Source organism: Limanda limanda, chromosome 3, assembly GCF_963576545.1.
Source record: "Limanda limanda chromosome 3, fLimLim1.1, whole genome shotgun sequence".
NCBI lineage: Eukaryota > Metazoa > Chordata > Actinopteri > Pleuronectiformes > Pleuronectidae > Limanda > Limanda limanda.
Genome location: NC_083638.1, coordinates 7,462,975 through 7,478,521, shown reverse-complemented (window position 1 = coordinate 7,478,521; position 15,547 = coordinate 7,462,975). Strand labels below are relative to the sequence as shown.

Genomic DNA, 15,547 nt, shown 5'->3' with positions numbered 1-15,547 from the left:
AGGTTTCACCCTCAGCCTTGTTAGAGCTGGTAAAGCTGCAGCAGTGTCTCAAGAGTTGGTGCGCAGGGAAAACAAGTCAAGCACAAATCACTTTGGTAATTTGTGCATTTCAGGTTTAGAAGGGTAAGAGTGAAACTAAATCTATTAACTTATTTGTATATCATCATGTGGTTTTCTGAATCTGTTTATTTCTGGAGGCTAAGGAGGCTTCTTTAAGGAGGCTTTTTGCAGAAAGAAAGAAAAAGAAAACACATTTGTGATATAAAAGATGCTGCTAATTACTGAGAAACCATCTAGTCAAGGACACATGGACGTTACTATGACGTTAGAATATTATGTTTTTCTTTGCTGTTCGTTAGCAGGATTACCAAAAAGCTACAGAGCTGATTTTATTGGTGGAAGGTTGTTGAAAGAAACAAGGAAGAACTCTTTTGGAACTTTTGAAGCAGATTCGATTAAGGGGGCGGATCGAATAATCTTTTTTTCACTTTCTTTACAATAGGAAGAGATGGCGTTAGCCTCGGTGAAGCAGCCTTGTTGTTAAATTAAGATTTGAGGGGAAATGATTCAGTCGTATTGCAGCAGCGTAAAACTTTATTTTTATGGGTCAAACTCTGAAAACGGAACTGATGAGACAACTTTCAGTCCGTCGCTGAAAACTTTGAAACTAACTATTAAAAGATCGCAGTTGCAAGAAACGGTCAAATTAATTCCACGAACATTTAAACTTCTGCAAATACAAAATGATCCCAGATCTGCTGCTGGTGGATGTTATGTTAATGAGATTGTGTTGCTTCACGTCTTAAAGGTTCATGCAAAGGTCAATTTCAGGAAGATTTCACTCGAATAACAATGAGATATTTAATGTGTGTGTGTGTGTGTGTGTGTGTGTGTGTGTGTGTGGAGAGCGAAAAAGGTTCCAGGAGACTTGAACACTATCTGAGAACAAATGTTTCAAAGCAATTATTTCCTTTATGGTTTCTAGTTCTGACAGCTTGAACACACACAGACACATGCAAACACACACCACACACCATACACCACACACCACACACCACACACTACACACCACACACCACACACAAACACAGACACACACACAGAGCAAAGGCACCGCAGCGAGTACAGTGGGCTTGTTTCCACCTCATAAGCAGAGACACGTATAGTGCTGCATGGGTTGATCATGATGACAGGGTGCATTGTGGGGGAGGGTGTGTGTGTGTGTGTGTGTGTGTGTATTGAGTCACTATCCTATATATTTCTATATACATTGCATAACTAGTATCACCATGTAGGTGCTTACATTCCTGTGGAACCTGGCTCGTACGAAATCAAACATTTTCTCAGATATATAATCGTATAAATTAGCAGGAAATTAAGATTATGACTAATTTCACTTGTTGTTTCCCCGGGTTTATAATTAAACGCCCTTGAATGACTGTGCAGCTTTAAAGACGTTTCTCACTTTCATCAATGTAGCAGCTGTTTTGACCGAACATGTCACGATAAACCTTCCGGATCCAGAACCAAACACCAGACAGACAACAGGACGTCCTGCAGCTGAAGAGACAGAGACTGTCCTCGGGAGTCGAGACAGAGACGATGCTGAGAGGGACCATCGATCTTTCCTGTGGAGACGTAACAGCAGAGGAATGCTAATGTCGGGTGTTAATAATTCTTCACTTAATTAACCGGCGGCTCACGTCTGTTGCTGTGCTGCACTTTGTTAAGGGAATCAATGATAACATCTGATAGAAGCCATAATGATTCTTTAGAGGATTGTCATTAAGTGAAATATATTAAGTTTGAACCATAGACTGTTTATAAAGATGGACAACATGGTGTCGAGGTTTCATCGATACGCAAGCTCGACAAATCGCGAATCAGTCTCAGCGGCCAATCATGATGTTTCGCCCTTTTTTAATAGGTTCAAATAACTAATCAAAACCAAACTTATCAGAAAATAGAATGTGAACTTCTATGTGATATAGAGGGCTGGGTTTATGACCTATACTGCAGCCAGCCACCAGGGGGTTAGGTGTCAAAGCCCTTAATGAGGAAGTCAGGAATACAAATCTTCAGACTGTTTGTTTCCACTTGTCTGTGGACGACACTGGTTTTTGAGGCATGACCACAATCTTTCCCTATTCTTAAACTTCATCGTGTCATTTTAACCAGAATAAAAACATTTCCCGAATCCTAACTTTGTCATTTTGTTCCTTAACCTAAACAAACCTTAGACAAAGTGTTCTCACATTCTCAAACTGATTCATTGGATTAATAATAGCTCCAGACAAACGCTGTCATCCTGCTGATCACAGATGTTAAATGTGCGTCGTTCATTACAAAAAAAACTCAGAATCACACACACTGATGCGTCATCAACACCCACAAGCATGAGCATGTGTGTTTGGGTGAGGCGGTGCGTGACAGTGCAGGTATGAGTGTGTCTATACTTATGAGGACCCTCACTGACACTGGGCATTCTGTCGCTCAGCATAAAGTTCACCAAGACCTTCTTGTATTAAGCTTGAAAGACGTTTTCAAGACAAAATGAAGACAAAATGTCCTCCACACACACAGACACACACACACAGAGACACACACACACAGCGAGAGTCACAAGCTCGGGGAGCACTGGAACACACACAGAGACGGGCACCGATTTGTCGTGACAACTGAGGCTATTGTTCGGTCCAGTAAACAAATCCTGTCAGAGGAGGACTGGGGATGAATCCGGTGGTGATGTCACGCAGGTCGTCCACTCACAACACCCGTTTGTATATCTCATATTTTGTGAGTTAAATCTCCTTCATTGAAACATTCCACTCCACTCCCACTGGATGTTGATCAATTTTCATCTGTGTGTGTCTGTGTTTGTGTGTATGTGTGTGTGTGTGTGTGTGTGTGTGTGTGTGTGTGTGTGTGTGTGTGTGTGTGTATGTATAGGATTAATTGAGGCTTTACCTGTGTGCGTGGCACAATTGGGAAGAGGTTAAGGGTCGTAGGTCTCTTGGGCCGGTAGGTATCCATGGTAACAGGTGCTGCAGGGTCCTTGTAGGCCGGCGGGGGTGCGATGGCAGACGCCTTCAGTGTCTCCTGGTCGCCGCGGAAACCGTCAGCACCGTCTATGAGTTCCAAATGCAGCATCTCTGCCTGGAGGTGGCCGACGGCGCCCAGCTCTGCCCTCACCGACGTGTGATTGGTTCCTCGCCTCACACGGCCCTGCAGGGATTGGAGGAAACTGTCCGTCAGTCGAGGGAGAGAGAGAGGGAGAGAGAGAGAGAGAGAGAGAGAGAGAGAGAGAGAGAGAGAGAGAGAGAGAGAGAGAGAGAGAGAGAGAGAGAGAGAGAGAGAGAGAGAGAGGGAGAGAGAGGGAGAGGGAGAGGGAGAGAGAGAGAGTGGATGTGATGTGGAAGGGATGAGGAGACTGAGCCGGCCAATTAGGAGCAGCTCTGTCTACAGGCTGTAACACTGTCGCTGCCAACGCTGAGCAGCTTAAAGCCGAGTCGGGGGGGGGGATCCTCTCCACATGACAACATTTACATGAGAGCGTTGACGTGGTCCGATCGGTTCAGGGTCACAGATTCCTCCCATTCCAGCCTCTTTTGATCAGGGTTTATTATCCAGATAAGAGATCAAGCCTATCAACGACATGTAAACACCAAACATGGGATCTGCAGCTGAGGTTTGCTGTTTTCAGGTTGACGGAGGAAATATTTAAATCTGTGTCAATCCCGTACGTGTTTATTAACACGTAAATTATGTTCTGGTTATTTCCAGCCAGAGATAGTTATGTGTACACCGAGCCTTGTTGACAGATGGGAAGCCACTGAGAGAATCCCTGCAGCTGCCACAGGACACAAGTAGATTTATCAAGGATAAGAGTCACAAGGGTTTTCCAAAAGTAAGAAGAAATAACATTGCAAATCCCCATACTTAAGAATAATAAATAGAAAATAAAGGAGGAAAATCTGTATTGATCTATCTTGTATTCTGTGACATGATAAAATAATTTAAAAGGTTATCTTTTGTCTGTAAATTCCCGACTCTTCTCTCCACGGGATCTTTTACTTTTTTTGCCCGTAACTTTCACACATCAGAGAAGCTGTGTTGAGAGCTTTCTGTGAATGTACTTCACATCGACACTGACATGAACCCAAGTGACAGGAGAGACGGTAAGTCAGAGGCCAGTGGGCCAGTGCAACAGTCTGCTTTACTCACCATCACCACAACCACACACACACACACACACACACACACACACACACAGACACACACACACACACACACACACACACACACACACACACACACACACACACACACACACACACACACACACACACACACACACACAGACGAGAAACACACTGAGTCACAGTTAAGCTTGTTACTGTCTGTAGCTCCCTCTTTGCTGCACATAAACAAACTTCCCCCCCAAAAAAATGTCATGTACACAACACATTAGTCGTGATCTGCTGCCCCGGTGTGAACACACACATCAAGGATGTAACATCAACAACTGGATGAGTCACTTTGACTTCTTAAGCCTAAAAAGTCTTGAGATGCTTTCATCAGACGCGTTAAGAGGCTTGAACTGCGATTATAATGGATATAATCTACCCAGTTTAAATTACTCTGTGGGTTTTGATCAGCTCAAACTCCAAGAGATGGAAACATGACACTTGTGTGAACACGATCATTTCTCCTGGAAAGAAAAGGAAAACTCCTTTACCGGCAATGGGAAAAGATTCAATCAGCTTTTTTTTAGCAGATGACCTGCGTTCAATAAACCTGCGTATATATATATAACTGCTTATGTTGGTGAAATGTGAAGTCAGGAAAAAAATTAAAAAATTAAAAACAACGTGCTCCTTTAAGAGCAGATCCAGAGTCTGTCTCACCATTGTGTAAACACTCAGCCGCCATGATAACCACATTCACCACAGTCTGGATTCTTTCAGGGGATAAAATCGCAGAGAGTTCAACAAGACTCCTTTTGAAGTTGACCCACATTTTCCAATCAATCAAACAACTAAATCCCCTTTAGGAATAAAACCTGAAAGTATAAACCTTAGATTGTGTTTATTTCAACATGCACACGCTTCCACGTTGGCTGTGCTTTAGCAGACAACTGCATTATGAAGATAATTACATGTGTTTTCTTTATGAAAGTAGCAGAGTGGGTATTAGCATGTGTGTGTGTGTGTGTGTGTGTGTGTGTGTGTGTGTGTGTGTGTGTGTGTGTGTGTGTGTGCTGCAGATGGTGGAAGCGAACTCACAGAGGGTGAATGGAATAGAGGTTAATCCGACCCCAACGGCTAAGTGTTGCCTTCAAGCACATTTGTATGCAACAAGACGCCAATCGCAGATATTTGAAAGTCTCTCTCTATCTCTGTCTAAAGAAAGAAAAGAGGATTGTGTGTGTGTGTGTGTGTGTGTGTGTATGTGAAGGGTTGTGTTGCAGCAGTCCCTTTGTATTGGGACTAAAATGGAAAGATTGTGTAGCTGCTTTTCTATTCAGTGATCATTGGCCTTGAAAGTCCACATTTTTGGATTTAATACCAATAAAAAAAGTCTTGTTGCTTTTCAAATGTTTCTCCAAATGTAGTTTTTTATTCAACAATGGTTTCAGGCTGACTTTGTTGCCTGGTAACGTCCAGAAATATCAGATAACATATGTTGAATTTAGGTCAAATCTATCATATGACCGGTACCATAGAAAACGCCACTGATCAGGATCCAGATTTGATGTGAAAGGTGTTTATGGTTCCTGCTGTTTTCACATCTGTTAAAACAAACTTTGATAGTGTTTGATCAGATCCATATGTCAACCTGTGTATACCTCAATCCATTTATCCATTCATTTACAAATCCATCCATCCATCCATCCATCTGTCCGTCCATTCATAAATCCATCCATCCATCTGTCCACCTGTTTATACCTCCACCCATCTCTCAATGATCCATCCATCCATTTATTGCTCTCATTAATCAATCCATCAATCAGTTATAAATCTGTCAATTCATAAATCCATCCAACTCTCAATGATCCGTCCATCGATAATGTATCAGTCCATCTCATTACATGTGATTTGGCCGACGCTTTTATCCAAAGCTACTTACAAGTAGTGCATCAACAACTCATATTCAACCCACTATCAATCCATCCATCTTTCAGCGATCCATCCATCCATCATCACCCATAACTCCCTCTGTTTTCTGATGTGTTGTCAGAAGATGCTCCGCTCGCACTTCTTTTCCTCCTGCTCATATATTTTCAGCTCAGCCGGATCATATCTGTTCCTGTTTCTGTAATAAAAATACAACCACTCTCATTATCTTTCCCTTTTTCTCATCCGCCTCTTCTTCTCCCATCTAACTTTACACCTGCTGAAGATCAATACCTGCTAATACAGCTATTTTTTAACTCGCCCCTTTAAGACAGCTTGGCCCTTGTTGCTAGGAGACAGGGAGCTCAGTGAGGATGAGGAGGCTGAGGAGATGCTGCAGTGACGCTTGTCTCTAAACCAATCAGAGCAGCCGGAGAAGGGGAATCACACAGGCAACACGTAGACCACAACAACACGAGAAAATGAAAAAGGTCTGAAAGTCCTAAATCACTCAAAACATGGTGGATATAATATAATATAAAAAACACATTAAGAGAAAAGTCCTATCCGCTGGTGTAAATTAATGGGCACAGATGTGACATCAGATTCCTTGACAGACAATATTGGAACACTTTTTAAAACATAATATTCAGTGCCAATATTCTGTTATTATATAAAACGTTATCACATACATAATGTGGAAAAATACACTCAGCTCCACAGGCTCATTAACCTATTTCAGCTTGTTGTGTTTTGGTTTTCCAGCTCAACCTGGTTTCAGGGAGCATTGAATAAAGCTTTGATAAACCCTCTAACATAGCGGACGGATAAATTATGTGTTGATCTTGTTTTTAACGTGAAAAAGACATCAATCTATAAAGTAATTTCCTATCAGCTACATATGTGATTTATATGCAAACAAAACGTGATGATTTTGACATGTTCCACATCTTCTGCTGCCTTAAAAGTTAATAACAAATAAATGCTATTTTGAATGAATCCACACGGACCAGGACAGAAAATGCCAACAGTGATTCTACTGATGAATCCCAGGAAACCCGGTGCTGGTGTCTCTATGAATATGTACAAACAGCTGAATGTCAGTAAACATCCTGTGAGCAGGTTCCTCTCTGCTGTTACCATGTGGACGAGATGACGTGAGCAGTATCCATGGGGGCAGTGTGTGTGTGTGTGTGTGTGTGTGTGTGTGTCTGTGTGTGTCTGTGTGTGCTTCAACAGTGCATGTATTTTCAGCTCCGACACATGCAGTAGGTGAGAGAAACACTGTTGCCATGGAAATAGCCCTCCCTCTCCTCTTTCGAGAGTTTTTTGTGGACCCCTCCCCTCTCTCTGTGTCCCTTGGCTCTCTCTCTCTCTCTCCATCCCTCTCTCCCTCCCTCTCTCTCTCTCTCTCTGGGTAACTAAACCCTGCTTGTAGTAACACTGTCACTAAAGTGCTTTGAATCAATCATCTTTATCGATCGTAACGTTTCTAGACAGTGTAATCGAAGCACTGAAGTTTATCGCCGACATAAATAATTCAAAACAAATTGGATATCTAAAGGATTTCTGTATTTGAATTTAAACATGACGGCATAACTGTTAAGTTTACATTAATGTCCTCAGGCCTTGTAATTGCAGGTAAAAATCGTATTAAATAAGCAAGAACCCGCATGAGGAACCCAAGTGAGATTAAGTGATGTGTTTGATTAACAGATATTAATTAAATGATGTCTCTTTGTCTAACGCATTGAGATAAAGCCCTGAATATTCTCTTTGTACGATATGTCTATGTGTGCACGTGTGTTTGTGTGTGTGTGTGTGTGTGTGTGCACTGTGTTGTAGTGTGTGATTTGTGTGTTCTGGAGTCACTTCAATGTAATTGCCTGTTCTATCCGACCCCACCCTGACACATGGCTTTTCCAACCACCCACACAAAACAAATGGCTGCTAATCTAATCCATTCAGCCCTGCACACGTGCACAGAAGCACTCCACTCTGACACACACACACACAGACACACACACACACACACACACACACAGGTTGTGATAATGCACATTGTCATTTCATGTCTCTGAGGATCAGTAAATCTCTTTATGTGAAGCAGCTCAAGTCCAGAATGAGACATTAATTCTTCATGAGAACAGCCATGAAATTCAATTTGGGCGAAAATCAATATCTTTATCACATTCATGTTCTTGTTTCCACCGCAAACATTCAGTTAAATGAGGCTGAGAAAAAATTGAAAAGAAGCTGTTGTCTACAACAAATATCTGCTTATTTTTTTGACCTCATTTCTACTTGTTGCTCTTTTTCACTCTGAACAACTTCTACTTCTGCCACCTCCTGAGTTGACAGTTCCTCTGTCTTTGAGAAGCAGGGATTTCCTTCTCTGGACGACAGGCGCTCTGTATGAAAGACCTCCTGCACTCATGTCTATCAAGAGGGTGAGCACGGCCACACCCCCTATCCCTCCCCCCTGCAGAGGGAGACACCACGCCCGTCTGCGGTGTGTGATGCTCCCTCCGTGTGACCCTCCATTATTGATGAGACCAGATCCATCCTGAAGCTCCCCCCCGGGATGATGATGAGCTCACTGATGAGGTCACCGCTCTGTGGGTGCACATATCAGTGAGGGGGCTTCTACAGGAAGTGTCCAGGGTCCCTCACCCCTTTCTCCCCCAAACGTCCTGCAGCCTCCACATGCATCTTTTAACAGGCAGGGCCTCCATCGAACAATGTGCACTTTGAAATTGATGATGGGTGTTAGGGGTAAGAAGAGACGAAGGTGATGAGATGACCGCTGAGAGTGAAGATCTGATTCAGTCACTGCTCCTCACCACTGTTCACCATGTCTTGAGTGCAGCAATCTTGGCATCGGTGAAAATAAACTTGTAGAAAGTAAAGATTTCCCGAAGCTGCTATTAGAAAATCTCTGGTTTCTGTACGTTTTATTCTTCTGATACTGTCTCCGAGGCTGAAACTGCTGAAGAATCTGTTTACCGATGACACATCTTACAGTTTTGTGTGAATGAAAGAAATTAGCAGCGATTTAAAAAAAGATAGAAACGCAGTGATGTCATTTGTTGTGGGTTTTCTGGCTTTGTCTTTGGCGACAGGCTCGTCCGTCTGGTGCAGATTAATCGTTAATAAACAAACAGTCCTCAAGGTCATTGTGAACATTGTGGGATTTATTTCTGCTCAGCGGCTTCAGAGAACATCGTTACACATGTTGTCATGTTGTCAACACACCACAGAAGCCAAATTACAAAACCTATGGAGGTGTAATGCTCAACTTTCACTGATGATGCTTTTTCTCTTTCTGGAATCCTGGACCATGTGTTTATGGAATTATATCTCTATCTGCGCGGTCATATTTCAATGCATCACTTATAGGACATTTTCTTGTGTTTTTCCCACAACCCTAACCCTAACCCTATCAGTTTCTCAATTAGTTCATATAAAATACTTTGAATGCCGATTGCTGCCTTCAAAATATAGTTTGGCAAACTGTCAAATATGACAAGAGCCTGAAACATTATTAAGACCAACCAGCAGAGCCTGCTCTTTCCCTACACAGCAAACAATCCTTAACTGAAACGTTCTGTAACCTCTCCACATGTGCAGAAGCCAAAAAAACAGGACTGTGTGGCTCATCCTGAGTAAACGAGACTGTAACACATACGGTTTGTTGTTGTTGCGATTGCAAATTTGCCAGTATGAGCCAATTTGGTTTGGGCTCTCTGGGAGAGGATGAGTCATTAGTGCACCCACACACGTACACACACGTACACACACACACACAAACAGATAGTACATGTGAACACACAGACCTCCAGCAGAAAGCTTTCCCGTTCAATAATCTGGGCCATAATTAGCTCCCTGGGTGAAAAGCCAAGAAAAATCACACAGAGTAAAAAAAAAAAAGGCTTGTAAATCTAAAAATATCCCAGCAACTACGTAGCATTGCAGCAAATTTCCCATCTTTCATATCAGAGTCACTGAAACAAACAAATACGAGTCATGGTGGAAGGAAATCTCTCGTCTTGCTCGTGCAAGTGACAGAAAAAAGCCAGAGACCCTCCTGTTGCCTTGGTTACAGTAGAAAAGATGAATGGAGGAGGAGGTGGTGATGAAGGTTTTAGTGGAGACGGAGCCGGAGAGATCTGACAGAATGACAAATTTACCTCTGGCTCATTCTCTCCCCCTTGTGCCTCTCCACATCTCTCGCTCTCTCACGGCTGCATTTTCACATTCGCTCCAGTTCCAGATAATGACCTGCTTGTTTCTGTGGCAATAACACTTGAGAAAACCAGTGTAGTGTAGGTTGAGCCTGTGCTGCTCAAAACTTACAAAAACACAACAAAACTCTCCATTTCTGCAAAGTTTCGGTGGTCTTCAGAAAGAGAATGTAAACAGCTCAGAGAAAATCATCCACACACCCAGGATGCAGCAGGGCAATCATATGCAATCAGACTCTAGGTTTTTTTAGAGCGTCTGTCGGGCCCCTCTGCCTCCGTCCTCCGTCCTCAGTCCTCAGTCCTCTGCCGGCAGGAAGCTGGATGCAGCAGCTGCTCAGGACAAAACGCCACAGAGACGAGAGTCCGACCCCTCGCCGAGCGCACACGTGAACACGGTGTCACCGGAGGACGGCGGCATGTCCGACCCGATCTGACTCAATGAGCATGTGAGTTAAGAATGGATGTTGTGTGTATTCTTTTCGTTTTTTAATGCCAGGACTCTGTAATACAGTACTCTATAAGGTTATTTTTAAATATCTAAAGGGACTTTCATCCCATTTCCATGTATCAAATATACTTTTTGTCCTGTATTATACTTTGTATATTTCATTTTCCATCCATAGACATAGACTTTGTATAAAGATTGAAAAATTTGCCACCATCTTTCAGAAAAATGTATTTGACGTGTGTTGCCTTTTTAAGTTGGTCCATTTCCCATCCAGTGACATGGAGGAGGAGGCGTTCATGACCTGTACTAAAGGGACCCACCAGGGGGCGATCAAGACAATTTGGCTTCACTTATGGGACCTCAGGATAGATGACCCATGTAATAACGGCTCTCAGTAAATGAATAACTCCCTTGAAAGAATAGAAACTCGCAGCTCTGTGTGGTGTCCGCTCACCTTCATGTCTGGGCCGTTGCAGTTGAGGCTCAGCCCGCACTCGTCTGTGATCTCTGTGATCTCCGACAGGTCGTCATCTTCAAACTCATCCAGGCTGATGTCGTGGGTCAACCTGGTCGAAGGGGGGGGGGGGGCGGGGTTTAGGGTGAGAAGGGAAAGAAGAGGGAGAAGGAAAAGCACATACACAAGAAAATCTAAGTTAATCCTTCATCACTCAGCCTCAGAACATCTCAAAATCTCTTGTTGACCGAATTTAACTGGGTGAAAAACTCTTGAGCCCAAATCCTGGGACACATGAATATGGGTCACAAGCTCTGGCCACAAATGTGAACATAAAACTTATGATGTGTGTTTGATTTCTAGTCACTTGCCATTTTAGCTTCCTCAGTTTTGACAAAATCTTTATTTTAAAATCAACTATATACCATTATGTATTTCTGTGAATATCTTCATCTGCTACTTCTAAAAAAAAGAGAGAATTTCAAGATTCCCTTCAACTTCCCACAGAGCATCACAGAAACAGCCCCTGGCAGCACATTCCCATCCCAAACAGGCCTGGTCAGTGAAAACACCAGACACTGGGCTGGTGGTGGGATGCAGACTGGTCATGTGACTGCTGGTTACGCTTCAGCAGCCACATGGACAAAGCTGCACACCCACAGTGAAGAGGACACGGAATCATAGTGATAACGGAGTGGACGGGAAACATGGATCACAGGCGACAGCTCAGTCCGAGGGTTCTGTGGCTGGAATCATATCAGAGCAGACGGAACTAATCCGGACTCAAACTAGAAGTTTCAGGAGTTGCTTTTCCAAAGAGACACAGTTTTAAAATAATCTTCTAAATCCTGTGAGGAAACAGACACAAGGTATTCTATTCTAAACATTGCAGAAAACAAATTAAATTAATTGATTTGGTTGTATTTAAAAGCTAAAAAAGTTAAATAAGTCTATGGTTAAACTGTAAAATATCAATGACATCTTAGGAATCATTGCCAAATGTTTTGCTCCTTGCAAAGCTTCAACCTCTCCATCACTTTTGTACAAGCACATCGACCTGGTGCAGCAGTGCACATAGAGTTTACTGGATTTCCAAAATGTCCATGAACATTAAAAAACACATTGGATCAGCTAGAAACACTTTTATTTTGCAGGGCAGAGCAGAAGCTCTTAAACTCTCCTGCAGAGACCCAGGCCATCACTCCAGATTCAGGCATGGAATCCTCCTGCTGCGGGAGCAGGATGATTCAATTAGCTGCCAGTAAACAATGCGTCAGTTTTTGCCCATCTGTAATTATGTGCGTCTGTTATCCCTTCACCCAGCAGCCTCCTGGGCACGGCACACAGAGACAGGGCAGGTAATTGTTATTAGCGGGAGGAAAGAGAAGACGAAGAGAAACCCGGTGCACGATGCTAATGTCCTTTCTGACCACAGAGACGCCGCAGCTGCCTCCTGTACACGCAGCTGCGACCGTCTCCAGCCATCACGTGTCAGCGGCAGAAGTTAAATAGCCCGAGAAGAAGCATCTGTTTCGCTCTATAATGAGGCCCTGAAGGAGATGATGGATGGAGAGGAAGAGAGAGAAATGAAAGAGGAGGAGGATGAAGAGAGAGAATGAATCCTGCAAACTGGGGGGAGAGAATGAAGAATCCCTGATGAGGATATACTGTACATCTGATAATGAGACATTAAGAAAACCAGCCAGTGGAATACAACCATCCACTTTCATTCAACAGCCCCTTTGGCTGAGAAGCTGCAGCGTCAGTGTGAGTTTTAGGTTTGAGTGATTGTACGGATTAAAGTAATTAATGGGAAACAATGAAAACACCTTCTCCTAATCCAGGGGGGATTTTCTACTGTGAAAGTTAAATTGTGCTACATTTGAGGAGAAAGGTTGAAAAATAGTGTCTGGATAAAGGGAAAGAACAGAGAGGGAGTCATGTATTGTCTTGTTCTTCATTCTTTAAATGCTTTAATTAAATTGACCTGTGCAGATCTATGGTAAAACGATTTGAGCTCGAGTCCACCAGATAAATGTAAAGACCGATCTTCCCTCTCAGTCTGATCTACATCTCCATCGACTAAGAATCTGTAAGAATCAGCAGGTGGGTGGGAGCCATGAGACTCATGGGCTCCACGTGCAGCTGGAGAACCACAACAACCAGCTACAAGAGGCTAACTACAGCTTGTTTTCTGCTTCAGTCTCGGCAACAAAACACATTTTGAATAAACAACAGTTCTCTGTCCCAACAGCAGCATCAGCAGCAGCCGGGACTGAACAACAGGAGTCGGGTCATTGATCAAATATTCATTCACAACGAAGGCGAGAAAAAACAAAAAAAAAAATTTCCATTTCAAGGTTCCGCAAACAGGGTCGAGCAGTGAGAGCCATGAGACTCATGGGCTCCACGTGCAGCTGGAGAACCACAACAACCAGCTACAAGAGGGAGGGGGGAGGGGGGGTGCAGGGCTGTGTTTCTGCTTTAGTCTCGGCAACAAAACACATTTCGAATAAACAAGGTGAACAGTTCTCTGTCCCAACAGCAGCAGCAACATCAGCAGCATCAGCAGCAGCAGCCGGGACTCAACAACAGGAGTCGGGTCATTGTTAAAATATTCAAGGTTCTGCAAACAGGGTCGATCTTCACTTTTGAACTTTGAGTAAACAAGCAAACAGTAGTGCAGCCCCCCCCCTCCTTTATCCACTGCAGACAGAGAGCTGCAACCACAAACACCACAGGCCAACAAATAGCACTGGACTATAAATAGCTGAGTCATTCACAAGGTCAATTTTTTTCCAGCTAAAAAATATATAATCATATTTAAGAAAATCCTTTCTGATATATATATATATATATATATATATAAATTTATTTATATTTTTCCAGCTCTGCTAGTAAACCTGCTCCACTCACAACCTGTGGTTTCAGGGTCGTCCCAGCAACCACCTGCTCTGATTTGGAAACTCAAGAACTGTGCACTCATCAGTTCACTCCTAATATCATTTGTTACAGCACAGACAGCTGCTTGGTATGGGAACAAAATCAATATCCTCCTCGGTGTCCCCCCCCCCCCCTCCATTAACAGCCTCACTTACAGGAAGGAGCAGAAAGGAGGAGGACGGGGGGGGGGGGGGAAGGTGAAGGAGGAGGATCAGAGCCAATCGGCCTTTAATAAGTCACGTTACTTTTGACCGTGAATTGCAGGATTTTGACCCGTAGCTGAGGCTTCACGAGGACAGAGAGAGAGAGAGAGAGCGAGGAAGGGAGCGTAGAGAGGACGAACAAAGAGGTGATGTCGTGACGGTAGATCAAACCCTGAGGAAAGAGGCGGTGGACAGCGAGAGGATGGAGAGAGTCATAAGGACAAAAAGGGAATGGTAGGAGGGAGGAGGGGAATTAAGTGCTGGGAGATAAACCAGCAGCACTGGACAGGGTGACCTCCCTGCTGCAGTGGGTTGAGGGTAGATGAGGGATGCGGACACTGGAGGAAACCAACAGAGTGGATATTACAGAGCAAATTACACTGTCACATGTAGAGGTTCAGACTCCACCGGGTGGCGTGACACGTGGAGCTGGACGATCAAACCGGCGTCAAAACAGAGTTCTGGGGGATATTTAGTTCTCCAAAAGATTAGAGCACTCCTTTATCTCCGAGATCTGTAGAAGTTGTTTTGTGGAGATATTTTATCCCTGACAGCGTCATAACAGCAAACTCAAGCAATACACGAGCACCCCCACTACTCAGAGTTGTGTTTTAAAAAGCTTCCAGCAAAGCAGGAAACACTGGAAATATGAATCAACCTACTATTCTCAGGGAATTGGAAATATTGATATTGGAATACTGCTTCGTCACTCAGTCACGTTTTAAGCAGCAATAATTAGGCTTTTAATTAATTAATTAATTTCTATAAAAATCTATTTGAACTCAAGTTCATTTGTATAGCAACAAATTGCCATACACATAATGCATTAAAGACACTTCAATGTCGAGACCTAACACAACAGTTCCCACAACAAGCACTTTGTCAACTGTGGAGAGAAAGAAACTCCCCAGTGATTCAGATCATCAGTTCAAAGTTTGTCATTACATGTGTAAGAAAGAAAATATCCACAACTTTCCACATTTTAAATCTGTATATTTGATGTTTCTTCCCTATTGTCCTGGCGGTGAACTGAAGATGTTCAGCAACTGCTCAAGTTAAACAAGAAATTAAAAAATGTCACCATGGATGATGAGAGGGTTGGATTTTTCACTAATGACATTCTGACCCTCCCCCCCATG

At 43.2% G+C, this 15,547-nt stretch overlaps 1 protein-coding gene across 1 annotated transcript in view; it reads right to left on the bottom strand.

The window, feature by feature from the left end:
- mapk8ip1b (mitogen-activated protein kinase 8 interacting protein 1b) overlaps nucleotides 1–15,547 on the bottom strand; it is a 37,180-nt gene that overhangs the window by 12,795 nt on the left and 8,838 nt on the right. The window contains exons 2-3 of the mRNA XM_061067731.1: nucleotides 11,263–11,374; nucleotides 2,968–3,225 (exon numbers count right to left, since the gene is read on the bottom strand). Of these exons, the coding sequence (XP_060923714.1) occupies nucleotides 2,968–3,225; nucleotides 11,263–11,374 (370 nt within the window). The remainder of the gene's footprint in view (nucleotides 1–2,967; nucleotides 3,226–11,262; nucleotides 11,375–15,547) is intronic.